Source organism: Pseudoliparis swirei, chromosome 8 (genome assembly GCF_029220125.1).
Source record: "Pseudoliparis swirei isolate HS2019 ecotype Mariana Trench chromosome 8, NWPU_hadal_v1, whole genome shotgun sequence".
NCBI classification, from domain to species: domain Eukaryota; kingdom Metazoa; phylum Chordata; class Actinopteri; order Perciformes; family Liparidae; genus Pseudoliparis; species Pseudoliparis swirei.
Genome location: NC_079395.1, coordinates 3,928,034 through 3,943,446, shown reverse-complemented (window position 1 = coordinate 3,943,446; position 15,413 = coordinate 3,928,034). Strand labels below are relative to the sequence as shown.

Below are 15,413 nucleotides of genomic sequence, written 5' to 3'. Positions count from 1 at the left end.
TTCAGGACATTTGAAAAAGGTTCATTTCCATCACGACGGCTACATTCAATTTCAACGTCCCCGAGACATTTCACAATTACGTTGATCAGAAGGTGATATTTTAAATCTTTTCATCGCGTTTCCTCGTTACGACGCGCTTCCTTCTCCCGCATCATGTCGGCAGGATGTTCGTTGAGTGGAAAGTGAAAGCCCCGTTTCTCGGAGGCCGGGTTGGCGCTCGGGTTCAGATGCGCGGTTCCTTTATTTGAGTGTTTCCGCTCTGGGAGATCTTCCACTTCACAGCATTTCTGTATTTTTGACTCCGCTGCATTTTTCTGACAGCTTGAGTTATTGGATACTTAGTCGACTTATTTTATATTCACCCGGAGCTGCCGTCCAATAAACATCCGAGCTCTGAAAATTGCCTTGTTTCTTTTATGCTTCTTTCTCTTTTCACTCTTTTTCCTCCCCCAATTTATTTGTCATATTTCTTTCATCGTCTCTACTTTCTTGGTTCTTTCTTTAAAACCCTGCCCTCTTTTCTTGTTTCCTGCACTCCTCTGTTCTTGCGTCCTTTCCTCTATCCTTATGTCCGTCCGTCCTTCCTGCTTGGTGCTGAACTTTGAGACGAGGCGGTTGCACGACAGCGAGATTTGTCACGAGGACTTTTAACTGATGATGTGGAAGCTACATTTAGGAAGAGGAACTCGCCACCAGCCGAGACATGGTGGAGCAACTGATTAAGTGTCAATTAAAACAGCCTTGATGCAAGCGAACGGCCAGTAGAATGGTGTGTGTGTGTCTGTGTGTGTGTGTGTGCTTTCACGTTTAAAGCTCGATATCCAAACTCCGAGCTAATTACTTCCTATCTGCTGTGGACTCATCCGACCTACGAAAAGTAATCCCTCCAACGGACTTCTCTCTGTAACGGATCCCCGTGTATGATTTGGCGTGAGACTTACCGCCGGTGAAACTTTTTTATTTTCTTACTTTCGGCGAATAAACATGAACCAAAACTCTTAAATAAACACCACCTCCTCACCAACGTAAGAGCGTTAGCCTCATACGGGTCCTTTAAAACTATTAAAACTTTAAATAAAATGCGCATCCGTCCGTAACATCTTTAGCCGTACCGTCAAGTTTGTATTTTAACATAAAATAAAGGTGCGCTTCCTTTTAACATTTCAAAATAAAAGTCCTATTTAACTCTAAGAGGAAGTAGATTAAAACATCTATACAATTATTAAAACAATACACTATAAAAAGGCATACATCAAAACCAATAAAGCAGATACAAAAGAAGACATTAAACACAAAACAATAAACCTTCCAAGGGGTTATTTACACTCTTTATTTTACGTCCGCTGAACGTCTAACAAAGACTTCGATGGGTTCGCGTCGGGGTCACCAAATGAGACCCGGCTGCCTCTTCCCACCTCTGTGAAGTGCGTTTAAAACTAAATTACTCTTAAACTGTTATTCTAACACAGTCAAATCGACAAAGATCACGATGTGTTCCATTGTCATTTAACTTTGCTTGTTTCCTTTTTTGAATTCATTCAATAACCCCCCCTGATTAATTTGACCATTATTTATTTTAATTTAATTGTTCTTTAATGTTTCTTCGGGTAGTCAACAACAAACAAAAACTTAAACTTACAAAAAAACTTGGAAAAAAATATTAATAATAATAATAATTTTTTCTTTTAATTGCTAAATGTAAAATTGAAAACCAAGTAAAAAAATAAGTAAAAATATAAAGGTAAGGGAGAACATGAAAATCAAAAAAAAAAAAAAAAAGCGGGGGAGGGTGTAATATTGATTCGGGTCAAAATGACCCTAAGGCAACACAAGGGTTAAAACTCTCGGCGCTCGACACACGACTTCAGGGCGAAGCGGCGTTCTCGGTTCTTCTTTCCCGTTTACGAGGACGCCGACTCGCACAAATACACAACGGAGGTCGTCCTCGCCAGAGCTTCTTCACGTGTGAAATGGCTTCGCGGACTCCGCGTTTCGGCCTCGACCTTTTCGATCGCCGCCGGCGCTCGCTTAACGGCGTGAAGCGAGGGAGCGATAACAAGCTCTCTCTCCTCACCTCCTCAGTCTTCACCTCTCATTCGAACCGTTATTTCATTCTTCATTCTTCAGGGTTTTTCTCGTCTCCCGTCCCAGAGATGTCTCCTCTCGGCTCTTGATTTCTCTTATTCGCGGTAATGATGCGCCTCCTCTGCTCAATTGATTCTTTTTTTTCTTGCACCTCACATAAGGAATCAAAGGTGTTGAGGGAAATGGTCTGAATGGGTCTTCGGCACGAGGCACGAGGTTTCGACTTTGCTAAATCAGGAAGTGACGAACTACGCCATGGCCCTGCTGAGACTCCGCCCACTCCTCCTCTCTACCTCCATCTGCCTGATGGATCGTGGAGGTCTGGATCGTGGAATATGCCGACTACCAACTCTTCATCCACTCTGTCATATTCATTGAATGTGTTTTAACTCTAATGTGTCCTTCTGGTCACATGACATCTATTGTTCTGTCCATCCTGGAGAGGGATCCTCCTCTGTTGCTCTCCTGAAGGTTTCTTCACTTTTTTTCCCGTGAAGGGTTGTTTTTCCTGCTCTTATGTGAGGTCAAAGGTCAGGGATATCAATGTGTACAGATTGTAAAGCACTCTGAGACAAATTTGTAATTTGTAAAAATGGGCTATACAAATAAACTGAATTGAATTGAATTAAAACCTTATTTTGTCCAATTTGAATTTCAAAGGATTTTTCCTCATTAGTCTTCACCTGATTAACGTTAACGATCCTCTATTTATGTGTATTGACCAAAAAGCAGCATGTCGGCGTGTTCTCCTCCGTCCACCAGATGCTTTCGGTTGCACTCATACACACAAAGAGGCGACCTTGAAGCGTATAGGGTTGGCTTGTCCTCAGAGGGAAACCATCGTTTCGGTTCCAGGTCCCTTCGAACCTGAAACCCCTTCAGAGGGTTTTACTAAAGAGTTATACCTCGAACCGCCTGCGACAGGTCACGTCCAGAACCCCCTGTGGCTTCAATTGATCAATACCCACAAGAACAAAAATGAGACGGACAACTTCACTCGTCCCTTCGACCTTGACGAAGGTTTCTACTGTTCGTATGAGTTGAAGTGTCCTTGAACGAGACGCTGAACCCTGAGTTGCTCTTCAAAGCTCTAACCCTAACTAAAATGCTTCCTAAAGGTCAAATGCAGAGGTCACATTTCAAATTTCTCACAAAGTTCCTAAAGTACGTAAAGTGTGGACTTTGTTTGTAAAAATCTTAAATGTTGAATGTTCTTATGTGTTTGTCAGGTTACTCGAGTTCAGAATAACAACACTTATCAGCTGAAATATGTGTCTGAAAAGTGTTTCGAGGAACCTATCGACAATCTTTAAAAGCTCTTTCTTCCAAAAAGGGTTCTTCGTGGATCCCTTGAAAAAACATGTCTTCCAAAAAATGTCCTTTTTGTTCTAGAACCTCAGCCGTTGTGATAGAAGAGGAAGAAGTACTATAAATTCATCTGTCCTCGTTGTGAGAGAGTTTTATATCATGTACTTTCTCTCCCCACCTCCTCTTCTCTTTCACTGCTCCTCCATCTCCTCGTCTTCGTCACCAGTGGACTCCAGACAGACGAAGGCCTCCAACTGATGGGGATCCTGGCTCGCAGGGCTAGAATCCAGATGACCGACTTCGCCGAGCTCTCGTAAGTATTTCCGCTTTCGGAAAAAAAATTATTCAGGTTTAAACCATTCATTGTGGTGGTGGAGTGTCACGAAACACACACACACACACACACACACACACACACACACACACACACCTGCTCGTGGTCGTTGTTTGCTGCCGCTCCGTGTAATCTATCGCTACGCAGTGTTGATCGGTTTCACACCTGTTCTGGTTGAACATGCCAATAAATAGAGTCTGTTCAAACAGAGGAGGAGGAGGAGGAGGAGGAGGAAGGAGGGAGGAGGGAGGGAGGAGGAGGAGGAGGAGGAGGAGGAGGAGGAGGAAGGAGGTTTCACAGCGTTCATGTATTTACACGAGGATGAAGCCGGCAGGCTGGAGCTTGTTTCTGCGACACGATCATCCACACACGCTCCACCAAACTGCAGCCCTCTTTTTTAAAATGATCGACAGACAACATGGAAGCAGTTGATCTGATATGACATCAAATTGTTGTCATATATAAGCGTCTCGAATAAAAACACGGTGGGCTCGAGTTTTCTCGCACTGAAGCTCTTCAGAAAACCTCGAAAAACCTTCCGAAATGAACGGCACACCGAGGTCACGTGACCTCTGATCAGAGGTCACGTGACCTCTTGTCGGGGGTCGTGGAGCAAGTAGACTTCCTTTTTTTCCCACGAGCCAGAAAAGGTCGTGAGTCGCTCACGAAAGCATTTTATTTGAAGATGAAAAATGAAAGTGGGGGTGCATCGGAGGTTTTGTTGTTCCTTAATTCATTTAAAATAACAGGAAGTCGGATAAGTAAAAAAAAAGTTTGCTAGGGTCGAACGTTGGGGATGATAATGGAGATAATTCAATGAGTTTTAGTAATCGTCATAATCTAGCTCTTCATATTAATGAACACTAATAGTGTGTGTGCGTGTGTGTGTGTGTGTGTGTGTGTTCAGGTTGGGATCGGCTTGCTTTGGTGTTGTGCGATTTATGTTGTGCGATTTTCTCGCACCCACACGCAGACACACATACCTTCACACACACACACACACACACACACACGGCTCCTCGCCGCGCCGCTGTGTCGAGGCGCTTGGGTGGGCCGCACTGTTCGGCCCGCTCGAATCCACCTTTTGTCTTTGTTCTCCTATTCTGGGAGTGAAAGGCAGGAGCTGGGGGGGGGGGGGGGGGGGTGATGGATCGGAGAGAAAGAGAGAGAGAGAGAGCTGGGCGTCTTTTGTTGCTAACGCACTGAAAGCCCAGCAGGGGGCGCCGCCTTGACAATTTGTCAGCGGCGTGCGGCTCGTCCTCTGAGGCCTGCAGGTCGGCTCCCAGAATAAGTAATGAAGCGATGCTCACAGACAAAAGGCTTCACACCACATTTTACCCAGCATGCCTCTGGCTCGTACCGCCCCAGCTTCTCAACAGCGCCAACAACTATTTTTTTTATTTTTCTCCCTTCCCCTCTAACCTCTTACGTCCAGAGGGGAGAAAACATCTCCAACACACATCCAGGTGTTACTGAACTACTGAGTCTGTTGGAGTCTGTACATTTATTCTAAATTCACCAACATGACCGTTGCATAATGCCTCGTATATTTAAACATGACATTTTGGAAAAATTGTAACAAAAAAAAAATCTTTTAATTTGTTCTTCAACTGCTGAAGATTCAGAATGAAATCTGTTAGTTACTTGTTTTGATATATATATATATATATATATATATATTATTATATAATCGGTAATAATTTATAGTCAGGGCATTTTATTCCTTGACACCATCGGCCATCACCATTCTGATAAAATGTCATTTTGGTACATGCGTTTTAATAAGTTGTAATAATTAATTAAATTTCATCAAAATCATCTTATTTAAGTTTCTTTTTGTCCCGATTCGGTGTCCTAAAACCATTATTTGATGATAACTTCCTTAGTACAAATGATTTCAAACGGCTTCATTCAGTTAAGAAAAGGAGCTCATATCATCAAAAGTAATAACGTATGACATCACTGGTTGGTTATTGGGGTTTATTTGCTAATGTAATAACATTTTCAGGTTTAATTACATTATTCGGGGGAAAGAATGTTGCAAAAAAATACCTTCCATCCAAACGTGTACTTGTGTGGGATTGATTGGTGTGTGTGTGTGTGTGTGTACCCCCCCCAACCCCCCTTCATCCATCCGCCGCGGCAAAACACCGGAGGCGCCCTCGACCTTCGACCTCTCACAGAAGCGCCAGATTAGCATATTACAGCAGCAAAAAAAAAGAGTCTCTGGACAAAGTATCCGGCGACCTGCGCGACCCCGGACACCTTTCAAAAGACAACACGACTCTCTTTTAACAGTTTCCTCTCGGGGGAGGGGAGGGGGGGCGGTTAGGGGGGGGTCAGCGAGAGCGGCGAGCCTGCAGCGATAAAACCCCAAAAGACCTTCTGAATCATAGAACGAGCCTCCGCACTGGACACCGAGCGGCCCTGCAGAGTGACTCACACCGCGGGTTTCATCTGGAACAATCCGATACGCGCCTCGGAGAACAATGACGCTGTAGAGAAAACACAAAACACCCCAAAAACGTGAAGCGTCGGCGTGGGCGTGCTCGGCGAGCACCTTCGACCGCGGCTGGCACGCCAAATAATCGCGGCTGTTGCGTAACCTTGGACCGAGTGTGTAGACGGGGATGTGTGTGTGTGTGGGGGGGGGGTTGTAACCCTTTTTTGTATTGATGATGAACACACAGGTGATGTAACGTCTGAGTCTGAGCGGAGGGGGTCATGTCAGAGAGCCGCCACTAGGAGGAGAGAGAGGGCCTGAACTGGCTGAGTGGGAGGAGGAGGAGGAGGAGGAGGATAAGCCTATACAGGACTGTCTCAGAAAATTAGAATATTGTGATGAAGTTCTTTATTTTCTGTAATGCAATTAAAAAAACAAAAATGTCATGCATTCTGGATTCATTACAAATCAACTGAAATATTGCAAGCCTTTTATTCTGATTTATTGCTGATTATGGCTTACAGCTTAAGAAAACTCAAATATCCTATCTCTAAATATTAGAATATCATGAAAAAGTATACTAGTAGGGTATTAAACAAATCACTTGAATTGTCTAATTAACTCGAAACACCTGCAAGGGTTTCCTGAGCCTTGACAAACACTCAGCTGTTATAAATCTTTTTTTTTACTTGGTCTGAGGAAATATTAAAATTTTATGAGATAGGATTTTAGAGTTTTCTTAAGCTGTAAACCATAATCAGCAATATTAAAAGAATAAAAGGCTTGCAATATTTCAGTTGATTTGTAATGAATCCAGAATGCATGACATTTTTGTTTTTTTAATTGCATTACAGAAAATAAAGAACTTTATCACAATATTCTAATTTTCTGAGACAGTCCTGTATATGTATGTACAGGCACGTGCACAGACATTTTGGGGGGCAGGTGCTCAAACCAAAAAAATGGGCACTCAATGGCAAAAAAAAATTCTGGCAGAGTTGAAGCATCAATACACTGATGATGCAATACATCCTCGACCTGCGTTTCCTCTGGCAGCATCAGACCGCTAGCTTACATTTTCTTTATGAATAAAGATGAATTATTATATAGCAACAACAGTACAAGCGTTCTGATTGGCTAATGGGTCGTCATGCCAGCCACGTATTGCCCTCCTCGCTGGTCTGATACGGATCTGTGTTGCCCTCTTACGTCATTTTCAAAATGAGCATATTGATAGACATCAACAGCCAAGAGCAGTGGTCCTCAAACTAAGGCCCGCGGGCCGGATACGGCCCGCCTCCACATTTGGCCCGGCCCTCTGAACAAGAGAGGCCGTATGATTTGTTTTTCAGTCTGGCCACGCAAATCCTAGACTAGCCCCTGTTGAATAGAACGGAATAAGAACTCTCTCTCTCTCTCTCTCTCTCTCTCTCTCTCTTTTCTCTCTCTCTCTCTCTTCTCTCTCTCTCTCTCTCTCTCTCTCTCTCTCTCTTCTCTCTCTCCCTCTCTCTCTTTTCTCTTGAATTCTCTCTCTCTCTATTCTCTAAACATAACTAACGTCAGTAAACAGCTGGACGAGGCTTTGAAATCACGGAGTTTTTGTTTGTTTATTTTTTTAGGAACCGTCCGACCAGTTGTGTTGTGGTTGATTTATCACAAAACAACGTTAGGGGACAAACACCGTCAGGACCTGTGTGTCTGATGCTGCGGGTCAGAGGAGAAGGAGGTGCACCCGTTCGGTGGCGCGAGGAGACCTGCGAGGAGGAGGAAGTGGAGGAGGAGGAGGAGGGAGGGGGGGGGGAGGGCTCGTTAGCGCCGCGGAGCGGGTCTAGGCGAAATTCTCACAAGAACTCAAATAAATGCCCCGTCGGATATTAAAACACATTTGGGGGGGACTTGATGGCAGAAAGAGTAACTTTTATTCTTAAATACTGATGAATGAAAAAAGGGGGCTCCAGCAAAAAGGGCACTTTACTCATCCAGGGCAAAGGGGCTGGTGCTTGAGCACCACTAGGGCTCTATCTGTGCACGTGCCTGTGTATGTATATATATATATATATATCCTTCTATCTCTATATATAGTATATATATGTGTGTATATATATATACATGTGTATATATACACATATATATATATGTGAATATATACATATATATGTGTATATACAGGACTGTCTCAGAAAATTAGAATATTGTGATGAAGTTCTTTATTTTCTGTAATGCAATTAAAAAAACAAAAATGTCATGCATTCTGGATTCATTACAAATCAACTGAAATATTGCAAGCCTTTTATTCTGATTTATTGCTGATTATGGCTTACAGCTTAAGAAAACTCAAATATCCTATCTCTAAATATTAGAATATCATGAAAAAGTATACTAGTAGGGTATTAAACAAATCACTTGAATTGTCTAATTAACTCGAAACACCTGCAAGGGTTTCCTGAGCCTTGACAAACACTCAGCTGTTATAAATCTTTTTTTTTACTTGGTCTGAGGAAATATTAAAATTTTATGAGATAGGATTTTAGAGTTTTCTTAAGCTGTAAGCCATAATCAGCAATATTAAAAGAATAAAAGGCTTGCAATATTTCAGTTGATTTGTAATGAATCCAGAATGCATGACATTTTTGTTTTTTTAATTGCATTACAGAAAATAAAGAACTTTATCACAATATTCTAATTTTCTGAGACAGTCCTGTATATACCTATATATATATGTGTGCATGTATATATATAGGTATATATATATATTCTTCTATCTCTGTATATATTTGTCATTTAGTCCATCATTTTATTTTCTTGACACATCACTCCCTCCTATCACCATTTTTATGAAATGTGCATATTTAAAACACATATTTTCAGAAATCTACCAACACAAAACCCGATAACCTTCATCTAAGTAATAAACTGGTGGTATCTATTTGTTATTTCTATAAATATATATATAAATATATATTTATATATATGAATTTTTTAAAAGTGCACCTTCAGACGTCCTGTGTTTTTTATTTATTTCGCTCCACAGATGTGACAAATGTATCGTCCTCGTCGCCTGGGAGTAGAAATAATGGTTAAATAAAAATAAATAAAAACACCCCGGCTGAGGCTCGTCTCTGGAGGCTCGGTCCGGGTCTGACTTTGAAAAAGAAGAAGAAGAAGTGTCAAGTGGAATGGAGCAGGTGCAGGACAGTGGAGAGCAGAGGAAGCTGTTTTCACCTTTTCTTCATTTTATAATTCAGGCACTTAGTTTCACCAAGTACCCCCCCTCTAACCCCCCCCCCCCCCCCCACACACACACAACCCCCGGGGATGGTTAATTTGACCCGCTCAAATTAATTTGTTATTGCACCGTAGAACAGCAGAACGTGAGTTTGATGCTGTTTGTGTTCTTTCTTTGATACGCTGACCTCGGGGCCCGAGAAAAGCCAATTAAAAAACCCACAATAATATATATATATATATATATATATATGGTTTTAAAAGGAATGTCAAATGAAGGGTGTTTCTGTCGGTCTGGAGGCTGAACTGGTTTAAATGTTTCTGTTATTTCTTCTCTTTTTCTGTATATTTCACTTAAAAAAAAATCTTTTTTCTTCTTTTCTTTTCTTTTTTTTCAAGCGTTGGACCTCACAGCTTCCAAAAAAAACCAATGACTCTGCAAAATCCGTCAACATGAAATGAAGAAGAACAAAAAACCCACTTTGTAGCTCTGAAAACCTTTTGGGCCATTTTCTTTTTTTTTATTACATTTTTTTAAAGCTGTGTGTGACCTGCTCCATTAATGATGTCACCGTATTTTATAATAGCGCTGTAACAGTAGCAGCCACTTCCCACAGCAGCCTCACAATGCCTCCCGTGGGTGGGGGGGGGGGGGGGGCGGGGGTGTAATGTATCTTCCTGCTGGGCCTTTTAGTCTGAATTACAGCGGGGCAAAAACAAAAGGTGAATCACGTCGGGCGGCTCTGACCACCCAGCGCCGGCTCAATTCAAGCTCCTTTTATTGGAGCGAATGTGTCGGATGAACAGGGGACGAGAAAAGAAGAAGAAGAAGAAGAAAAAAAGCACGTGGAAAAACAATCACGCCGTTCTTTTTGTGTAACCCGCCTTCTCTCTTCCCCCCATCGTCTTCTCGCCCGCTTCTCTCTCCGTCGCCCTCGATCTGCATCCATCACGGCGCCTCGATGCAATCAGCGCTGCATCGAATCAAAATGTAAATGCGGGCGCGTCGCGGCGTCCTCTTGTTGATGACCAGAACAAGTCCTCCCCCCCCCCCTCCCCTCCTGCACGACCTCCACGACCCCCATCCCTCCTCTTCATTTCCCGGCGTGCCCCGATGCCTCCGGGCGCGTTGCTTTGAGATTCAAGAGGTTATCTTACAGCGGTGATGGGGATTGCAACGGGTTTTATTTATATATATATATATATATATTTTTTTCAAGCTCCACGTCTGGCTGAGCTTTAATGAGCACGGCTTCTTTTTCCCTCCCTCCGTCTAGAACACACCTCTCCACCACGGAAAATAGATTCTGAGGATCGTCTTCTCGTGAAGCGTCTAACTGTGTGTGTGTGTGTGTGTGTTTGTTTTAACAGCGTGGTGGGCCCCGCTGTGACCTTCAAAGTGAGCCCGAACACTCACAACGTCAGCACCGCAGATGTGGCCAACGTGGCAGGTAGGAGGCGCTCCTCGAGCGATGCCGTGTTTGCGGCTTCGACACTTTGTGGTTTTTTGGGTTTCACGATTTTTACAATTTTGAAAAGAAGCCCAGCAGGATTTTTTTTTTACTCGTTTATTTAATTTTGTTCTGTCACACATCTCCGTGCGGCCATGTTTGTTTGGCTCCATGGTGGAAATCCATCGGATAAGTCGGACGTGGGCCGAAACACAACAGGTGGAAAACATGTGAAGAGACATCGGGAGATGATTTGGGGGTGGATGAGTTCATGAACGCCTCACAACAACTTCATGGCGAGTGTGTCCTCTAAAGGCACGGTGTGGCCTTCAGGGACTTGTGTCGCCAGGAAGTTTGAGTTGAATCCCGTTCGGTGACTCAGGGGCAACAAGGCGCTGGACCTCGTCTGAGACCGATGAGTCGGGGCGAAACGTGACGTTCCTCAAACGCTCTTCAGTCTGAAGGGATCGTCTCAAAAGGGAAATTCATCACGTAAAAGAATAAAAGACGACGTTGTCATGGACGACGCCTCAGAGCCGGATCTCTAGGATCCACGTCCCCCAACCACGGAATGTGATGCACAGCCCGGAGCGGTCTCTCTTTCTCTCCCTCCCTCTCTCTCTCTCCCTCCCTCCCTCTCTCTCTCCCCCCTCTCTCCCTCCCCCTCTCTCCCCCTTCTCTCCCCTCTCTCCCTCCCTCTCTCCCTCCATCTCTCTCTCCCTCCCTCCCTCTCTCTCTCCTCTCTCTCCCTCCCCTCTCTCCTCTCTCTCCTCCCTCCTCTCCTCTCCTCCTCCTCCCTCCCCTCTCTCCCTCCCCTCCCTCTCCCTCTCCTCTCCCTCCCCTCTCTCTCCCTCCCTCTCTCCCTCCCTCCCTCTCTCCTCCTCTCCTTCTCCCTCTCTCTCCCTCTCCCTCCCTCTCTCTCTCTCTCCCTCTCCTCCCTCTCTCTCCTCTCTCCCTCCCCTCTCTCCTCCTCTCTCTCCCTCCCCTCTGTCCCTCTCTCCTCTCTCTCTCTCTCTCTCTCTCTCCCTCCCTCTCTCTCTCTCTCTCTCTCCCTCTCTCTCTCTCCCTCCCTCTCTCTCTCTCTCTCTCTCTCTCATGAGGAGGACTAACCCATTAGTCATCCTCTCTCCCCCCTCCCTCCCTCTCTCTCCCTCCCTCCCTCTCCCTCTCCCTCTCTCTCTCTCTCTCATGAGGAGGACTAACCCATTAGTCATCCTCTCTCTCCCTCCCTCATGTTTCAGGATCGTGGCTCAGCCCGAGGTTTGAGTGGTCGGGTCCAGAGGGAACGTCTCTTTGCTTTAACCGGTTCATCTCGTTTGAATTAAAGTCCCAGAGAAAGAAAAGAAGAACAAACCGTAATCACGTTTAAAGAAGAAGAACAAACTGTAATCACGTTTAAAGAAGAAGAACAAACCGTAATCACGTTTAAAGAAGAAGAACAAACTACAGTTCAACCTCCAGACACACCAACAGTACGTGAAACCTCTGTGTGTGTGTGTGTGTGTGTCCTCTCAGGAGGAAGGCAGCTCGTCATCGTGAGGCTGAGCCTCCTCAGGACTTTGTGTTCGATTGTGGAACAAAAATACGAATAATAAAATAAAAAAAGTGCACGGTGGTGAAGTGGCGAGCACTGTCGCCTCACAGCGAGAGGGCCGTGGGTTCGGTTCCCGGTCGGGCCGGTCCTTCTGGGTGGAGCTTGTTCCCCCCGTGGCAGCGTGGGTTCCCTCCGGGTTCTCCGGGTTCCTCCCACAGTCCAAAGACATGCAGCAGGTTCACTGACCTCTCGATGTCCCGTAGGCGTGAATGTCTGTCTCTCTGTGAGCCCTGAGATGACCTGTGACCTGTCCAGGTGACCCTTGACCTTCGCCCAATGTCAGCTGGGATCGGCTCCAGCGCCCCGCGACCCTAATGAGGACGAGCGGTTTGGATGATGGATAATGGAATAATAATAATATCGTTGGGATCAGAGAAAGTCGACGGACTAACTCGTTGACTTTTGGTGAATCCCACGTTCTCCGACGTTCTCCGACGGTCTCCTCGTCTTCCTGTCATTAATCTGATGATCGGATTGGGAATATGATTCAAAACCGCGGTCGGATTGTCGTTTTTTTTTCATTTTCCGACTGACTGAAACGACCCAGAAGTATCCTCGACGCCTCCTTTCTCATCTCCTTCGGTTAAGGACGCAGTGGAGCGTCCTTAAACGAAAAAGGAGACGTAATTACGTCCCACGATTAAAGCGACGCGCCCATCGGCCTCCAACGCCACGGAATCGTTCTCTGTGGACGGGTGGAACGAAACGTCCTTCGTCGGAGGCGTTATAAATACAGTTTTTCGGGGGGAGACGTCCCTCTTCCCTCTGACTGAAGAAGGGGCTCGCGGTTCCTCAGCGATTCCGTTTCAAGGCCCTGAAGAGGCTCTGTGATAATCTCTGAGTGCCATCCAGCGGTATGAGACACTGTGAAGGTGTGTGTGTGTGTGTGAGACTCACAGTAATGAGGCGCGGGTGTTGATGAAGTGGGGAATAAAGAGATGGAGGAATGCTCGTCATTAGCCAAGCTGTCAGTCCAGAGAGAGAGAGAGACGGACTGATTCCAGATCCACACACACACACACACACAACTTACACGAGTAGCTCGTCTATTTTTTTCAACCTCAAGATTTCATCCCTGCTTGATAATTGCAACCCCACCCCCTCACTCACACACACACACACACTCACCCCCCTACACACACACGTCGTGCTGATTATGCAACGGCGCCGCTCTCCTCTTCTTCTTCTTCTTCTTCTTTGTAAGTGCTCTTGTTGCCCCGCGGGGTCATGAACCTCGATTGTTATTAATGCAAAAAACATTTGACAGAATGAAAAATGGCGTCCCCCCTCGGCCAAAGTGCAACGGCGTGGGCGGGCCCGTCGTCACGGCGTCGTTTGTCTTATTCAACTAGAATATCAATCCATCCCGGAGCGTCGGTCCGCGCCGCCTTCCCGAAGCATTCCGCTTTATTTAATGCATTAAACGTCGTAATGACGGCGGTTCGTCTTCATTTGTCGGCGCTCGGCGGGACGGGGATCGGACGCCCGGCTCGTGGCGGGACGAGCCGGGCGTGGGTGTGTGTGTGTGGGGGGGGGCTGTAGGCGGGGCGGATGAATCAGTTTGGTCTGTTTTACATTAGGCTTACATGTTTTTTTTATTATTATGTACGTATGGAAGAAGAAGAAGAAGAAGAGAAATGTTTTCTGATCAGCACGAAAACTTTAATGACTTTTAATGTATTTTAATGACTTCTAATGACTTTTAATGACTTATAATGTATTTCAATACATTTTAATGTATTTTAATGAATTTTAATAACTTTAAATATATTTTCATGACTTTTAAAGACTATTAATGTATTTTAATGAATTTTAATGTATTTTAATGACTTTTAATGACTTTTAATGCCTTTTAATGTATTTTAATGTATTTTAATAACTGTTAATGACTTTTAATGACTTTTCATGACTTTTAAAAACTTTTAATGTATTTTAATAAATAATAATAATAATAACATTAATGACTTTTAATGTATTTTAATGTATTTTAATGACTTCCTGAAAGCCAGCTGTCACTTTCCATTTCAAGATGCTTTTCGATGCAGTTCAACATTTTGTTTTGCATTCTCAGTTTTCTACCTTTTCTGTTTCTGATGAATATTTAAGATATGATGTTCGCCTGTCATGTAATGATGATGTCCATACATTAATTAAACTGTATATACACATATTAGATTTAATATGCATATTCTGAGAAATACAGGACTGTCTCAGAAAATTAGAATATTGTGATGAAGTTCTTTATTTTCTGTAATGCAATTAAAAAAACAAAAACGTCATGCATTCTGGATTCATTACAAATCAACTGAAATATTGCAAGCCTTTTATTCTGATTTATTGCTGATTATGGTTTACAGCTTAAGAAAACTCAAATATCCTATCTCTAAATATTAGAATATCATGAAAAAGTATACTTATTAAACAAATCACTTGAATTGTCTAATTAACTTCGACACCTGCAAGGGTTTCCTGAGCCTTGACAAACACTCAGCTGTTATAAATCTTTTTAACTTGGTCTGAGGAAATATTAAAATTTTATGAGATAGGATTTTTCTTAAGCTGTAAGCCAGAAAGCCATAATCAGCAATATTAAAAGAATAAAAGGCTTGCAATATTTCAGTTGATTTGTGAATGCATGAATCATTTTTTTTTTTTTTTTATTTCCATAACAAAAAAAAAGAACTTTATCACAATATTCTAATTTTCTGAGACAGTCCTGTATATGATGTGACGATGATGTCCATGCATTAATTAAATTGTGTATATACACATATTTTTATTTGGGGGATTTAGCATTTTAAGAAGCCAGTTTACCACTTCTGTCACGCGTGTGTGTGTGTGTGTGTGTGTGTGAGTGTGTGTGTGTGTGTGTGTGTGTGTGTGTGTGTGTGTGTGTGTGTGTGTGTGTGTGTGTGTGTGTGTGTGTGTGTGAGTGTGAGGGGTGGATGTCAAGATGGTGGGCAGCGAGGTGGT

General features: G+C 43.7%; 1 protein-coding gene across 2 annotated transcripts in view; it reads left to right on the top strand.

Moving 5' to 3' along the window:
* The window catches only part of LOC130197554 (receptor-type tyrosine-protein phosphatase N2-like), a 159,097-nt gene that overhangs the window by 41,613 nt on the left and 102,071 nt on the right, over nucleotides 1-15,413 (top strand). For both annotated transcript variants that reach the window (XM_056420280.1, XM_056420281.1), the window contains 2 exons: nucleotides 3,620-3,706; nucleotides 10,767-10,846. In XM_056420280.1, coding sequence (XP_056276255.1) covers nucleotides 3,620-3,706; nucleotides 10,767-10,846 — 167 coding nt within the window. The remainder of the gene's footprint in view (nucleotides 1-3,619; nucleotides 3,707-10,766; nucleotides 10,847-15,413) is intronic.